This window comes from Clupea harengus, chromosome 18, assembly GCF_900700415.2.
Source record: "Clupea harengus chromosome 18, Ch_v2.0.2, whole genome shotgun sequence".
NCBI lineage: Eukaryota > Metazoa > Chordata > Actinopteri > Clupeiformes > Clupeidae > Clupea > Clupea harengus.
The window spans coordinates 7,608,846-7,624,236 of NC_045169.1; the positions used below are offsets into that span (position 1 = coordinate 7,608,846).

Sequence of the window (15,391 nt, forward strand, 5' to 3'; positions counted from 1 at the left end):
TGTATTGAAATATTCAATGTAGAATTATCCATATCTCACTAATATAAGGTTAATAAAAGGTAATATGCAACCAAATTGTGATTTCCAATAATGAAAATGAGCTTTGCATGAAATAATGCAAACCTCAATTTCTGCCAACGGTGGGACTCGAACCTGAAACCTCTGCGCTCATAGTAATGTATATAAAAACAGAAGTTTAATGTTTTAAAAATAATTTATGATGTACATCAACATTAAAAAACTTTAGTCATGGAGGATTAGGCCATACAAAATCCCTTCCTTCTTTTTTCTCTCCTTTTCCCTTTTTTCTCTCTTTTTTCCTCTCTTTTCTTCTTCCCCCCTTTTTCCTTTCTTCCCCCCTCATGGTGTGCGAGTGTGCCCCAGCTTTGGCGCAGAGGTTTCCCCTACCGGTTGGAATCTGCATGGTTGCTAGTTCAAATCCCCTCACCTCCTTCATCAATGTAGTTTTACATTTCCTTGGAAGTCGCTTTGAATAAAAGCGTCTGTTAAATGACTAAATGTATTAATAACAAATGCAATAAATTGAAGCAGTGAAAATGAATTGTCTGTATTTCTCTCTATTCTTATCATGAGTCCACCTTAATCATTTTCTACAATAATGATATGCTATGGTGTACTAATAACACTCATATATTTATGAGTGCTTTGTTCTCCGCATCACCGACACTACAAAAATGCACCACTCGCAAAAAAGCGCAAGACAGTCAATGTTCGACTGTGGTGTTTGCAATAAATGACTCGAGAAGGTCTTGTAAATGAATGATTCCTTGTCGGCTGAATCGGTAGCGCTCATACAAGAATAATGGATCTTGGCGATCGCAAAGAACTCTCTCCCTCCGCTAATCTAACTCTAATATCAGTCCTTGGTCAATGGGATCCCTCCTTTTTCCGGGGGTGTGGCAAGCTTATCCAGCTACACTTAAGTTAGCCTGCCCTGGAGCAGGTTAGTGCTAATCGATATGTAACTATGGTGATTTATCAAAAGTTGCTTCCACGAACCAAAAAGAGGGGCGTTTTTTATCTTAGCCTGAAAATTAGCTCGCTAAACCGCTTAGCGAGCTACGACGAATACCCCCAGAGCAGCTTCTTCCCGTCTGCTGTTGGCCTCATCAGCAAGGCCCAGGACCCCCCCCCCCACACGGACTCTTATCCTGCCCCCACTGCCACTACACGCTTCATTAACATAAAGTCTATCTGACTCAATGTGTTACATTAACACATATTATTCTTGGACTATTATATTATCATTGCACATTGCACATACTCTTTTTTTGCACATTCCTGCACAGACTGCATAGCTCTTTCTGTAAATATCTTATATATTTTAGAAATAGTTTTTCCTATGTTTGTAGTACTTACTATGTGTATTATGTTTATTGTGTATGTTTATTGTTTGCACCAATATACCATAGAACATTCCTGGTAGGTGTAAACTTACTTGGCATTAAAAACGTTTCTTATTCCGTTTCTGATCACGACACGGTAAATGGAAGTCAGCTGGTACATAAAGCTTAAAGGTTATGTGAAAACATGTTTGTGTTCCCTCAAGTTCAGACACAGCCAATAAGCCATGATATACTCATTATAATGTAATAGTAGGCAAAACTAGCATTTCAAGAAGGTGGTAACATGTCTTGCATGTGTGCAAACAACATATTGGACTTGGATTCATGCATTTACCAAATTAACTGCATAGGTTGCTTTTAATGAGCATGGGGTGGCTAGTAGGTAAAAGACAAACAGATTGGACTAATTAGCCTAACAAGCAGTTTGATCTTATGGATACTTTACATCACGAAATGGGATTGCAAGAGCACCCTACATTTTAACAGCCCTACATGAAAACCTTGACCTTGACCTAGAAGACACAGGCCTCACCACTCAATTGGAGTCTGGAATTCTTCAGTCTCTAGGCACATTTCCTCCCACAGTCAGAAAAAAAGAGCAGAAGATTGCATTAGTCTCTTTCAGTTTGTATCCCAGGAACCACTGCTACAGTGAGTTTGGTTTTTATAATAGCAAAGCATAATTTTGGGTTCAGTCTGTTGTGATACAATTGATCCTACTGGAAGTGAAAGGTGGTAAGTTATTATTTATAACATTATTAACACGTCAATACATTCCTTGAAAATATACAGTATTTACACATGGGCAGAAACCCAGTACCCTTTATACGACTGTAGCATTTTAACTCAACCCAGATAGCCTCCTTCCTGCTCCCCCTTCCTGCCATTGCGTATAGGGTGTGGTCCTATGCCCACTCCCCGGTGTTCTCCTACCTACATGAATGGTATAAATGCCAACACCTTATTACTGTCAGGGAGACCATTCTCTGAGCAACACGCTGAAATCAACTCCAAAAATCCTGAAAAATCTATTTTTCTACTTTGGCATGCTTATTCGATTCTAACAACATTACATGGTCTCTGTATTTGTGCTGCCATTCCTACTGTCCTGTCTCTAACTCTGGCCTTGTAAGTATTAGCATTTGAATGGCTATTGTCAACATGTTGAATCCACTACACTTGGAAGGACAACCTCCAATAAACTGTACTTGTGTCTTTTCCAATAAACCAGGATGTATGTGTGTGTGTGTGTGTGTGTGTGTGTGTGTGTGTGTGTGTGTGTGTGTGTGTGTGTGTATGTAAAATCACTGTGAAATCTAGGTTCACAGTGTTAAGAAGCTTCTGTAAGCTTTGCTGAAGTGGTCCTTTGGAATAAATTACCGCAATTCAATCAAAATTGTATGTAAAACTCAAAAACTTTATTAAGACATTTTTACTCCACTTAAGCAATGGGTTTATTGAGATAAATGACTCGAGAAGGTCTTGTAAATGAATGATTCCTTGTCGGCTGAATCGGTAGCGCTCATACAAGAATAATGGATCTTGGCGATCGCAAAGAACTCTCTCCCTCCGCTAATCTAACTCTAATATCAGTCCTTGGTCAATGGGATCCCTCCTTTTTCCGGGGGTGTGGCAAGCTTATCCAGCTACACTTAAGTTAGCCTGCCCTGGAGCAGGTTAGTGCTAATCGATATGTAACTATGGTGATTTATCAAAAGTTGCTTCCACGAACCAAAAAGAGGGGCGTTTTTTATCTTAGCCTGAAAATTAGCTCGCTAAACCGCTTAGCGAGCTACGACGAATACCCCCCAGAGCAGCTTCTTCCCGTCTGCTGTTGGCCTCATCAGCAAGGCCCAGGACCCCCCCCCCCACACGGACTCTTATCCTGCCCCCACTGCCACTACACGCTTCATTAACATAAAGTCTATCTGACTCAATGTGTTATATTAACACATATTATTCTTGGACTATTATATTATCATTGCACATTGCACATACTCTTTTTTTGCACATTCCTGCACAGACTGCATAGCTCTTTCTGTAAATATCTTATATATTTTAGAAATAGTTTTTCCTATGTTTGTAGTACTTACTATGTGTATTATGTTTATTGTGTATGTTTATTGTTTGCACCAATATACCATAGAACATTCCTGGTAGGTGTAAACTTACTTGGCATTAAAAACGTTTCTTATTCCGTTTCTGATCACGACACGGTAAATGGAAGTCAGCTGGTACATAAAGCTTAAAGGTTATGTGAAAACATGTTTGTGTTCCCTCAAGTTCAGACACAGCCAATAAGCCATGATATACTCATTATAATGTAATAGTAGGCAAAACTAGCATTTCAAGAAGGTGGTAACATGTCTTGCATGTGTGCAAACAACATATTGGACTTGGATTCATGCATTTACCAAATTAACTGCATAGGTTGCTTTTAATGAGCATGGGGTGGCTAGTAGGTAAAAGACAAACAGATTGGACTAATTAGCCTAACAAGCAGTTTGATCTTATGGATACTTTACATCACGAAATGGGATTGCAAGAGCACCCTACATTTTAACAGCCCTACATGAAAACCTTGACCTTGACCTAGAAGACACAGGCCTCACCACTCAATTGGAGTCTGGAATTCTTCAGTCTCTAGGCACATTTCCTCCCACAGTCAGAAAAAAAGAGCAGAAGATTGCATTAGTCTCTTTCAGTTTGTATCCCAGGAACCACTGCTACAGTGAGTTTGGTTTTTATAATAGCAAAGCATAATTTTGGGTTCAGTCTGTTGTGATACAATTGATCCTACTGGAAGTGAAAGGTGGTAAGTTATTATTTATAACATTATTAACACGTCAATACATTCCTTGAAAATATACAGTATTTACACATGGGCAGAAACCCAGTACCCTTTATACGACTGTAGCATTTTAACTCAACCCAGATAGCCTCCTTCCTGCTCCCCCTTCCTGCCATTGCGTATAGGGTGTGGTCCTATGCCCACTCCCCGGTGTTCTCCTACCTACATGAATGGTATAAATGCCAACACCTTATTACTGTCAGGGAGACCATTCTCTGAGCAACACGCTGAAATCAACTCCAAAAATCCTGAAAAATCTATTTTTCTACTTTGGCATGCTTATTCGATTCTAACAACATTACATGGTCTCTGTATTTGTGCTGCCATTCCTACTGTCCTGTCTCTAACTCTGGCCTTGTAAGTATTAGCATTTGAATGGCTATTGTCAACATGTTGAATCCACTACACTTGGAAGGACAACCTCCAATAAACTGTACTTGTGTCTTTTCCAATAAACCAGGATGTATGTGTGTGTGTGTGTGTGTGTGTGTGTGTGTGTGTGTGTGTGTGTGTGTGTGTGTGTGTATGTAAAATCACTGTGAAATCTAGGTTCACAGTGTTAAGAAGCTTCTGTAAGCTTTGCTGAAGTGGTCCTTTGGAATAAATTACCGCAATTCAATCAAAATTGTATGTAAAACTCAAAAACTTTATTAAGACATTTTTACTCCACTTAAGCAATGGGTTTATTGAGATAAATGGCTAAAAACATATTCAAATTTAAAACAAAACTCAACATAAACTTGGCCTATGTTCAGTACCGAAAGTTATTGCAGTGGGACCCGATATCAACACCGTAGCAATAGGAATATCTAGTGCTTTACTCTGGCCAGCAGAGAAAATATAAGTCAAAACACTAACACGTCTTTCTTTTGTTACAGTGTCCATATCTGCATACTGAGGCAGATATACAGCGTAAATACTGTATGAAACACTGTTACTGTCAAATGAATTACTTGGTGTTTGGATACATCCACTTTGGTAACTTAATGAGGTCACAATGGATTGTTGCCGTGGCAGTGTAATTGGTACAACAAAGAGCAGCTGTGGAATCACAGGTCCGTCAGGCAGTAGCTGGAGGAAGTTTCCACATAGACACAACCCCGGGATCCGAGGCACGATTGGTTGCCCTGAAGTTCAATCGTTCTGCTCCGCCCTTTTTCACTGTCTTCACTCTGAAGTCGACATCCACCCAACAATGTGTCCCAAACCAAGCCGTGGTTCCAAAGCTATATAGCACACACACATACACACACATACACACACACACACATACAGAGCAGATGTTGGCAGATTTGGGATCATATCATTCCACATAATACACATAGATACTCTGGGCCTCATTTACTAACAGGATTGCGCCCATTTCAGGCGTAAGATAGCGGGTAAAGACATAAAACCGTATTTCCAAAGGAGGCGCACCTGAGTAAAAGCGCAGATTACCGCTGCTGGGAAGTGGGTGTGGGAAAGTGGGTGTTCGTCGCAAAGAGATGGAAGGAGATGCGTAAAGTGCGCCTAATTATGTATTAGTAACGAAACAAGAGGTATTTTAGCATGACATATCAGCTGCTAAATGAAAACTATGTGCCTGCGAGAAATTTGAAAAATACGAACATCAGAAATGTTATTTTTTTTTAAATGTTTATATTTGATATATCATACAGGCATACAAACAAATAGAATTACAAACTGTCATACCAGCTAGCTGTTCGGGAAAAGTTCGGCCACGTCTTACCCAGAATCGCTGCTCATTGTATGGTTTAAACACTCATAGTTGAAGCACACCGAGTACAGTGCACACCTTCTGCGTAGGAGTAACGTGTATCTATTCAGGAAAAGTACTTGTACTCGAAGTACACTAACTAAACTACCGATAAGTAAATTGTAGAGACAGAGCAGCATATTCATTTCACCTTCCATGTTTATTTTGACGTTATAGCCTCTCAAGCGCAAGATAACCCCCAGTGCCATGGCAACCTACAACTACAGTTTTCAAATGTATCTGCCTAGGGCAGCGTTTTTGAAAAGCATGGTTTTCAGTGTTGGAATACGCCGTTTTAAAGTAAGGGGTGTCGTGTATTCCTACCAGACTATTTAACGGGATGCTATGGAGTAGTTAACCTGGATATTAACTATCCTAGCTATCTCTAGCTTAGGGAACCATCTTAACAGTTTGCAGTTGCCTGTGTATGATTAACTCATGTTAATATGTGTGAATATGAACTCGTGAACATAAACTCGTTAATATGAAGCAGCACAGGCACCCTGAGGGGTAACCATAGTAACCCAGAAACTCAATGTTCGCTGAAAAGTTGAATTTCCCAAAATCAGCTCACCAATAAAATGAATTCAAAGTGATCACAACTTTTAGTGTGGACGGAAGGGCTAAATGGAGAAATATTTATGAGTTTCTATATTTACCCGGGTTAGTTTGCTGTAACCTCGTGAACCAAAAGCTATAATTCTAATTTTAACTCATCATCCATGGGTGGATAGAACACGCAGGCTCTTTCTTCCCTATTTTAGCTGCGCGCTAAATAACACTAATGGGCGGGGTTAGGCGCTGATTACGCTGGTAAGGCGTCGACACATTCAGATGAGGTTCTTGTTTGATAAATACGATGCAAAATACCGTGCGCTATATGTGAGTTGGCAAAGGCGCAGATTAAGCTGCGGTCGCAATGTTAGTAAATGAGGCCCTCTGTGTCCAAACAGCCTCATAACCACACACACACACACACCGTTCACTAATGTTTACATGTAAATGCACCCTCACAACCCCAAAAACACACACCTGGCAAGCCTGCTCTCTTACCTCTATATATATCGGCGCCTTAGGTCGTCTCCTGTAGAAAATGGCTTTAGTGTTGAACTCAGGCGTCCCATCCATCCTGAACACACCTGTCTTAATTGTGTCCTCCTCACAACGAATGATAGCATACACATCTGGAGCTGTAGATTTCATACATGCACACGCACACACACGCCGGAAATGTATGGTTTAGATTTTTCCCTCAAAACATGTCAAAAATGTCCCCTGTGAAAGCAGTGATATTGCAGTCTGACTGCACTGATAGTAAAAGTTGTACTCCTCACCTGTCTGTTTAGGCTGACAGAGGCCCGAGGCACGATGCAGGAGCACCGTGGTGACCAGACACGGCTTAGGCAAACAGCACTGCCACAGGGAGGGGGGAGGCAGCTCCTCTCTCAGCTCCCTGATGGACAGAGGCAGAGGGAGAGAGATGGACACACAGGGGGAGAGAGATGAACACACAGACAGAGGGAGAGAGATGGACACACAGACAGAGGGAGAGAGATGGACACACAGGGGGAGAGAGATGGACAGAGACAGACACACAGAGGGAGAAATGTTATGAAACGGAGGAGAAGAGGAGAGTGTGCAGTTGTATTGTGGGGACTGTTCAAACCTCTCAAAATTGTATTACCTATTTATTATGTTTTACTTTAAAAATGTATATTCAGGCTCTTCTCTTTGTGTTCCACGTATGATATGAACACACTTGTGCATCCAGCTTCTCTGTCACACACACACACACACACACACACGCACACACACACACACACACACACACACACACACACACACACACACACACACACAAACACACACACACACACAAACACACACACACACCTGAGCTGGACGTGTGTGTGAGAGAAGAGACGGAGCAGGAACCTGCCGGTGGCCCCTGGCTGGAAGGTGGTGGGCAGGAGGGCGTAGCGTCCGGGGGCGAGGGTCACTCGGAGGGCCACGCTGCGGGAGTCCATGTACACGGAGCTGGCGGCCTGCTCCTCCACACACTGCACCCGGCACACGCGGTTCACCTCCACCTGTCAGAGAGAGTACACACACACACACACACACACACACACACACACACACACACACACACATTTGTAATGCCGCGATCCTCACCGTGTCCTAATGGCGGACACAACAGACTTTCAGTATTCTTTTAAACGTCAACGGACACCTCTACCATGCTTAATGTACATCCCTTTCATCTTTGCAGGCGTGTGTGAAAGCATAAGGGTGCACACCTACCACTGACACCACGCCAAACATTTCACTACACACACAAGTTACCGATGTTTAAAATCTCCGTGATATTGTAGAAATATAGCCCCGTCAAATCACTGTCATTCCGTTGTCATTGCATATATACTAAATGATATAAGACAGTGTACCTACGTTACTTGTTCACCAAACGAGCTGGGATGAGTGCTCGCCGCCATTAGATTTGTTTCCTGTATTAGGAAGTGTGCTCCCGTCCTGGGACGCATTTATGGTTTGGGCAGGTTCGCGAGGAACATAGTTTCTCCCTTGCGAAATCAATTACTGACGTTATAAGGTTTACAGTTGTGAATGTGATGTATAACTGCCATCATCATTATTGTGAAGGACTGATTGAGTTCAAATGATTAGTGGTAGCATTTTAACTCTGTTTAATAGGTATTGCATTTCACATGAATTTACCCCTGTGGTTTGAGCCTATGGTAGTATGGGCCAATTATGGGTAGTTCAGCTAACCGTTAAAAGGGTTGGCAAAGTAGTAGAGCGGGGCTTCTGGGTTGAGAACGTCTTTGGATAAGAGTTTGTTGATGAGCTAGTTAATGCTCCGCTGTAAGGATTCCAGAAGCGTGAGGCTGATGTTTGCGCACTGCCTCAGTATAGGGAACTGGTATACAACTTTGTACTAGTGATTGTACATATACCATTTGTAAATATCTTTTTGTTTTCATTTATACCAGTATTTTTGTTTACATATTTTTCATTGTGGATAATGCACGTGGAGGAGGTAAAATAAATGTACCAACTACAGAGCCTGGTCTCCCTGCTGTCTTTGTGCCTTCACTAAAGACCCTCGACACGGATACCCTTTGACAACATTGATATGTATTTATGTATGCCTTCTCAGGACTAAACTTTTCCGGGATTATTTCCGCTTCTGTGTGTTTTTCACATCTGTTGTATATTGAGGTCTCATGCCTCTTCTGTAATTCTGATGCTGTGTGAAGTGCAGTGCTGCTCCCACTTGAGGTAATGAAGAAGACTAAGTGCATAAGTATTTGTTGCTTATGAGGGTTATTCTAAGGACATATAGTGAGCTGAATGTTACTCTGAACCAAGCAATCCAGCAACAAATCAGTTTATCCTGGTAGAGATCAACTAGACGAGCTGAAGACCTCTAATTCTGTAGCTATACTGGACTTATTCTACCGAGCTCCTTCATTACTCACCCTCAGTACTTCAAACCCAATGGGGAGGTTCTCTCCTTCACCCTCTCTCCTCTTCATCCTTCGATCCTCCTGCTGAAGACAGATCAGCACCTCCTCCTCTTTGCCCGGTACCTCAAACATAAACTGAGAGAGAGAAAGAGAAAGAGAGGGAGGGCGAGAAAAAGAGAGGATTAGGATTCCATCTCAAAAAGCCTCAGCTTATTTGTAGCCTGCTTAGAGAGCAATTTGCAGACAAGGAGTTGTGAAGTGTCCTTCGCCAGAGGTCTTTTCAAAGATGGCAGGAGATTAAAATAACCCATCTGAAGTTCCTACAGTTTAACAGGCTAAAATAATAGTAGTGTGTTTGCGTATGGGTGTATTTAGCACTTGCTAGGCTTGATTGAGAGATTGAGTGAGCGCTTGTATCTACATTACACTCTAAACACATATTGTGTGTGTGAGTCAAGTTTCTCAAAATATAAAAATAATTGAAAAGCTGTCAAAGGATGGTAACTGAGCATGTGTTATCATCCAACCCAACTTAGTCCTGTGACAGTCTTCAGATCAATCCTAACATTGACACACTTGAGTTTTATTTAAAACAAGCACTCACTACAGAACATATACATGTTTTAGTAAATGTATGATTAGTCTGATGTTAGCGAAGGTGATGCTTTGAGTAGGCAATGAGTGAGCAAAGGCAATGCTTTCGGAACCAACATCCCTCCATGACGGTTTGTTGCAGCACACCTGGGGGTTGTGCAGGAATGTGTCCCTCACCTGGGGGTTGTGCAGGAATGTGTCCCTGTTGTTGATGCAGCCCCCGCATCTGCTTCTCTTGTCCAGCTGCTCCACCCAGCTCCTGTCCACGGCCTCGGCCTCCACCCGCTTTTTGGCAGCGCCCCCCTCCTCTCTCCTCGCCGGCCGGCGCCTCTCCTTCTCTCTGTCTCTCTCCCTCGGTCTGCCCGCGGGGCGCTCCTGCTTCCTCTCACCCAGGCGAGCCTCTTTGCGGTCCCCTCTCTGGGCGTACCCGCCGGGCCTGGGGGGGCGAGAGGCTGTGGTGCCAGTCTTGCCCGTGGGTAGGAGGAACACTGGTGGTTTTGGCAGGGCTCCAGGAGCTGGTGCCCACTCCCCTTGGCATCGCACCTCCCTCCAGTGGCTCCTGGGCCACAGCAGCGACCTCTCCACCAGCCGACACACCACCATGTCCGTGAAGTAGCGGCAGAAGTCCTCAAACTCCATCCTGATGCAACACACACACACACATACACGCACACACACACACACACACACACACACACACACACACACACACACACACACACACACACACACACACACACACACACACACACACACACACACACATACACACAGACACACACTCACAAACAAAGACATGAGCCATAAAGCCCTATATTGGTGCAAAATACAAGTCTTTTTTTCCAGGATGGAGACATTTCAGAAGGAAAAGGTAAACCAGATCGATTGGTCATGACGTACCAGAATTCACCCACATCCCGCACTACAAGCCCCATCTTCTCTCTTTCTTTGCGGCTCAGCTGTCGCCATTCCTGAGACCTTAGGGGGACGCCAAATAAGGATCATTAGATAGACAGGAGAGGAGGTAGAGGCATCAGCCACATTTACCTTAAATGTACATTATAATTCTTCTTAGTATTAATACAAAATGGAAAGGCAAGATGCTTAATTACCCTCCCTTTTACACAGTTATAGCTGAGATAAGCTTGTAGAAATTGTCTCTCTGCTCTTGCAACCCTCACTCCATCCCTCACTCCATCCCTGCTCCCCCCCCCGTCTGTCTCTCTGCCCTGCCCCTCACCCCTGGCTCCAGGCGCCGGTCCAGTCGGCCGTTCCCCAGGGGTTCCTCAGGCGCACCATGCACACGCGGCTCGCCTCTCCGCAGCTGCCCAGCAGGAACGGCCCTGGCCGGACCCTCCTGATGGCCGTCACCCCGTAGGCGTGGCCCTTCACCAGCCCGCACTCCATCACCGACTCCACTCGCTCGCCGTCCTCGGGCTGGGGCAGGAGCAGGGAGAGAGGAGGGGATGTCTTGTAGCAACTTCAAATGAATCACTTAGTAACTGCTTTGATCTGACTTATGAAACACCACCAAAAATGACAAGCTAAATTTCACCATGATTGTGAATCTAAGTGAAATTAATTAAATCGGATTACTGAATTTGGCGACCATGACTGTTAAATAGTAAAGGGTAGAGAGGATGACAATTAACATGTCTGTTTAACATTGAGGTCAGTTTCCACTCTCTGAGCTTTGCTCTCTGTTCAATTCTGCTGACAGTCCTGACCCATTCTAGACAGGGGGTTTTATGTGCTGTTACTTTCAGCGTGAATTTGTTTTAGTTTTGCTTCCTCTCTGTCGATCTTTTTTCCAAAAATTCTTTACATGCTTCCTCTCTGTCCAGTTCTTTTGACTTTTCTCTATTCCTCTCAAACACACACACACACACACACACACACACACACACACACACACATTGTACTATGGCGCACACATTGTACTATGGAGTGATTCGCAAACAAATGTCACATGATTCACAAATAAATGTCAAGCGAATGTATTTTCTGATTCACATATAAATGTTACATGATTCAAAAATGTAAACGCTGTTACGTTTATTTACAGACTAACGAAGGTGCATTTACAGAGCGCTTGCCATTTGTAAACCTCCCTGCATTTATTTGTGGATTTTTGACACTTTCCTGATGTGACTTCATTCACAAATTCATTTCAAAAGAACATTCTCATTTATTGAATGAACCGGTGTAATTTGTCATGCTTACTGTCACTGTCCCCTGTGCTTTCAAAATGACTAGCTGCATTTCGCCATGATTGTGAATCTAAGAACTGAACTGAATTAAATTCAATCAAACTGAACTAGACTGAATTTGGCGACCATGACTATATAAATAATAGTAGACAGGATGACAATTAATGTCTGTTTAACATTGAAGTCACTTTCCACTCTGGGCTTTGCTCTCCGTTCAATTCTGCTGACGGTCCTGACTTATTCTAAACAGGCGGTTTTATGTGCTGTTACTTTCGGCGTGTAATGTCAGCATATAAGTGACTGACCTTTTACATCAGTGACATTTGTTTTAGTTTTGCTTCCTCTCTGTCCATATTTTATGCAGATTTGACTGACATTCTTTACTGTATTTGAACTTCTCTCTTTTATTTCTTCTTTTGACTTTTCTCTATTCCTCTCAAACACACACACTCACACACAGACACAAACACACACACACACACACACACACACACACACACACACACACACACACACACACACACACACACACACACACACACACACACACACTGTACTTTGGAGCAAACATTGTACTATGGAGCACACATTGTTCTATGGAGTGATGTCACACGATTCACAAATAAATGTCAAGCGATTCACAAATGTAATTCCTGATTCACATATAAATGTCACATGATTCAAAAATGTAAACACCGTTGCATTTATTTACAGACTAACAAAGGTGCATTTACAAACTGCTTGCCATTTGTGAACCTCCCTGCATTTATTTGTGGATTTTTGACACTTTCCTGATGCGAATACACTTTTGCAGCCTATCAGATGTCTCTTATAATTTCAGCCAATCACATCTGACAGGAGTAGGAGCAGACTTCTCGTTAAGCTTGGTGGTGGTGGCAGTGCTAGCTAGCTAACACAGCTGAAGCGGTAAATGTAAATACATTTAATAAATGTATAAATTGTGTACATTTAAACTGGCATGAATGTAAATGGTCAGTCTTAGGAAAAGCCAGTAGTGTGGATCTGACCCGTATGGAGCAGGTGACGAGAGCCTGGCGGCTGTGGGCTTTGGAGAGGGTCTGGAACAGGGCCTTCCTCTGCTCAGGGTACTGGATCAGAGCCGAGCGGTCCAGACTGAGGGGCTCAGAAACACCCCCCGTAAAATCCACCAGAGCCTCCGCGGTGTTACCACCCTCCAGAGCCTCATAGCAGCCATTCAGCCTACGGGGGCGAGAGACAGAGAGAGAGAGAGAAGAGAGAAGAGAGAGAGAGAGAAAGAGAAGAGAGAGAGAGAGAGAGAGAGAGAGAGTGAGGAAGAGAAGAGAGAAGAGTTAGAGAGAGAGAGAGGAGAGAGAGAGAGAGTGAGGAAGAGAGAGAGGAGAGAGAGAGAGAGAGAGAAGAGAGAGAGAGAGAGAGTGAGAGAGGAAGAGAGAAGAGTTAGAGAGAGAGAGAGGAGAGAGAGAGAGAGAGAGAGAGGAGTGGAATGGAATGGAATGGAATGGGATAAGGAAGAATGTAGAGAGAGATGAGAAAGAGAGAGAGAGACAGACAGATTGAGAAATAGATATCAGCAGGAAAAGAGGAAGCAAGAGAAGTGAATACAATTATTCAATGCAAAAAGAAAAATATAGTTTTTAATGTGTGTGGGTGTGTGAAAGAGAGACAGAGGGAGAAAGAGAGAGACAGAGGGAGAAAGAGAGAGATAGAGAGAGTGAAAGAAGAAATATGGAAACATAAGTGATGGAGAGAAGAACCTCGGTTGTGGCTATGTCTGCCTACAAAGGCATAAATACCAGACAACACCAGATAAAGGATGACTTCTTGAGGCTAATTTACACATCTCACTTGGCATAGGCCTTTTCCAAAAGAGCGCTCCAGAACTCGCGTGGTGTTGCTGAGCGACAGAAAAGCAACGTTCCATCCTCACTGACCGGGAGACGGTCGTCGATGACGACGTCTGTCCAGCGGCCCAGGCGCCAGAAGCGGAAATGGAAGATTCCAGCATAAAGGTCAGGCCTCTTTGAGTTCCACTCCTGCTCTGTGTGATCTGGAATCACCTAAGAAAGCCAAAGATGTATAGAAAGAAAGAAACAGAGATAGAGAGAGAGAGAGTTCTACTCCCATACATGTATATGGATTATGAGGGATGCAAGTCTTTCCTCCAACTCTCTTCCTCTCCCCTTGCTCTCTCGCTCTCTCACCCTCTCTCACCTTCTTCCAGAGTGAGGGTTCTGAGGCCAGGCAGGAGGTGGCTGCCACCAACCAGCAGTTCCCCAGACTGCCCTGGTGTAGGTCCCGTGTGCTGATGCCATCCACAAAGAGACGGGGGTCTTTACAGAGCTCCTGAACAAACAGAGACGACATCTTGGGTCAAGAACAATGGCAGAGAAATCTTCAGATATCAATTCAGCATAATAATAAAAAATATATTATTCTGAATCACAGAGTGCAGTCCTTCTTATACTGGACTTAATGAGATGGGTACCCCCTTTTGAGCCTGGTTCTACTCAAGCTCCTTAAATCAAAGGGTTTCCTTGGCATGAAGTTTCATTTTACACACAAAGCTCCTCAATGTTACTTAGTTACTGACCTCGAGTCTTCCATCTGGTCTAGCTTTGGGGGCTTAGGTACTGTGCAGATAATCACAACGTTACACTCAACATTCAACGCAACCTCCACTTATAGGATAGGATTGGTTTCCTAGAAGGGCGATAACTGCTGCTAGACGATCTGCACACACATTTAGAAAACCAAAGAGGAATACCAAAATGGACTTCTAGCTGTTCTAGGATTTGGTATAAGGCAAGATTGCCTCATCTGTCTACATCATACAGTTAATTCTCCTACAAACAGGTTTTGGGAATTGGGAATGGGAATGTGAATGAAGCATTTACAGTCAGGATATTTCTGTGCAAGTCCTGTAATACCGCTTTTGCCAGTGATATCCAATAATATATCACCATGTTAAGAAAGACTGGAAAGTTGTATGGGACTGTACAAAGACTTTTTTAAATTCACAGAATATTAGATTGTTTAATTTTAATGTACCATTAAACATCTGATCAACACCATGCCTGAGGCTTACTCATTACAGTGAATGCTGCGCAATTCAACTAGTCTGC

The 15,391-nt window shown here is 43.1% G+C and overlaps 1 protein-coding gene across 1 annotated transcript in view; it reads right to left on the minus strand.

The window, feature by feature from the left end:
• Window positions 1–4,855: 4,855 nt before the first annotated feature.
• LOC105907136 (calpain-5-like) overlaps window positions 4,856–15,391 on the minus strand; it is a 19,869-nt gene continuing 9,333 nt past the window's right edge. Inside the window, exons 3-13 of the mRNA XM_031585522.2 lie at window positions 14,481–14,612; window positions 14,115–14,326; window positions 13,298–13,490; window positions 11,300–11,496; window positions 10,960–11,037; window positions 10,237–10,699; window positions 9,478–9,600; window positions 7,871–8,067; window positions 7,312–7,430; window positions 7,031–7,167; window positions 4,856–5,444 (exon numbers count right to left, since the gene is read on the minus strand). Of these exons, the coding sequence (XP_031441382.2) occupies window positions 5,268–5,444; window positions 7,031–7,167; window positions 7,312–7,430; window positions 7,871–8,067; window positions 9,478–9,600; window positions 10,237–10,699; window positions 10,960–11,037; window positions 11,300–11,496; window positions 13,298–13,490; window positions 14,115–14,326; window positions 14,481–14,612 (2,028 nt within the window). The 3' untranslated portion in view covers window positions 4,856–5,267. The remainder of the gene's footprint in view (window positions 5,445–7,030; window positions 7,168–7,311; window positions 7,431–7,870; window positions 8,068–9,477; window positions 9,601–10,236; window positions 10,700–10,959; window positions 11,038–11,299; window positions 11,497–13,297; window positions 13,491–14,114; window positions 14,327–14,480; window positions 14,613–15,391) is intronic.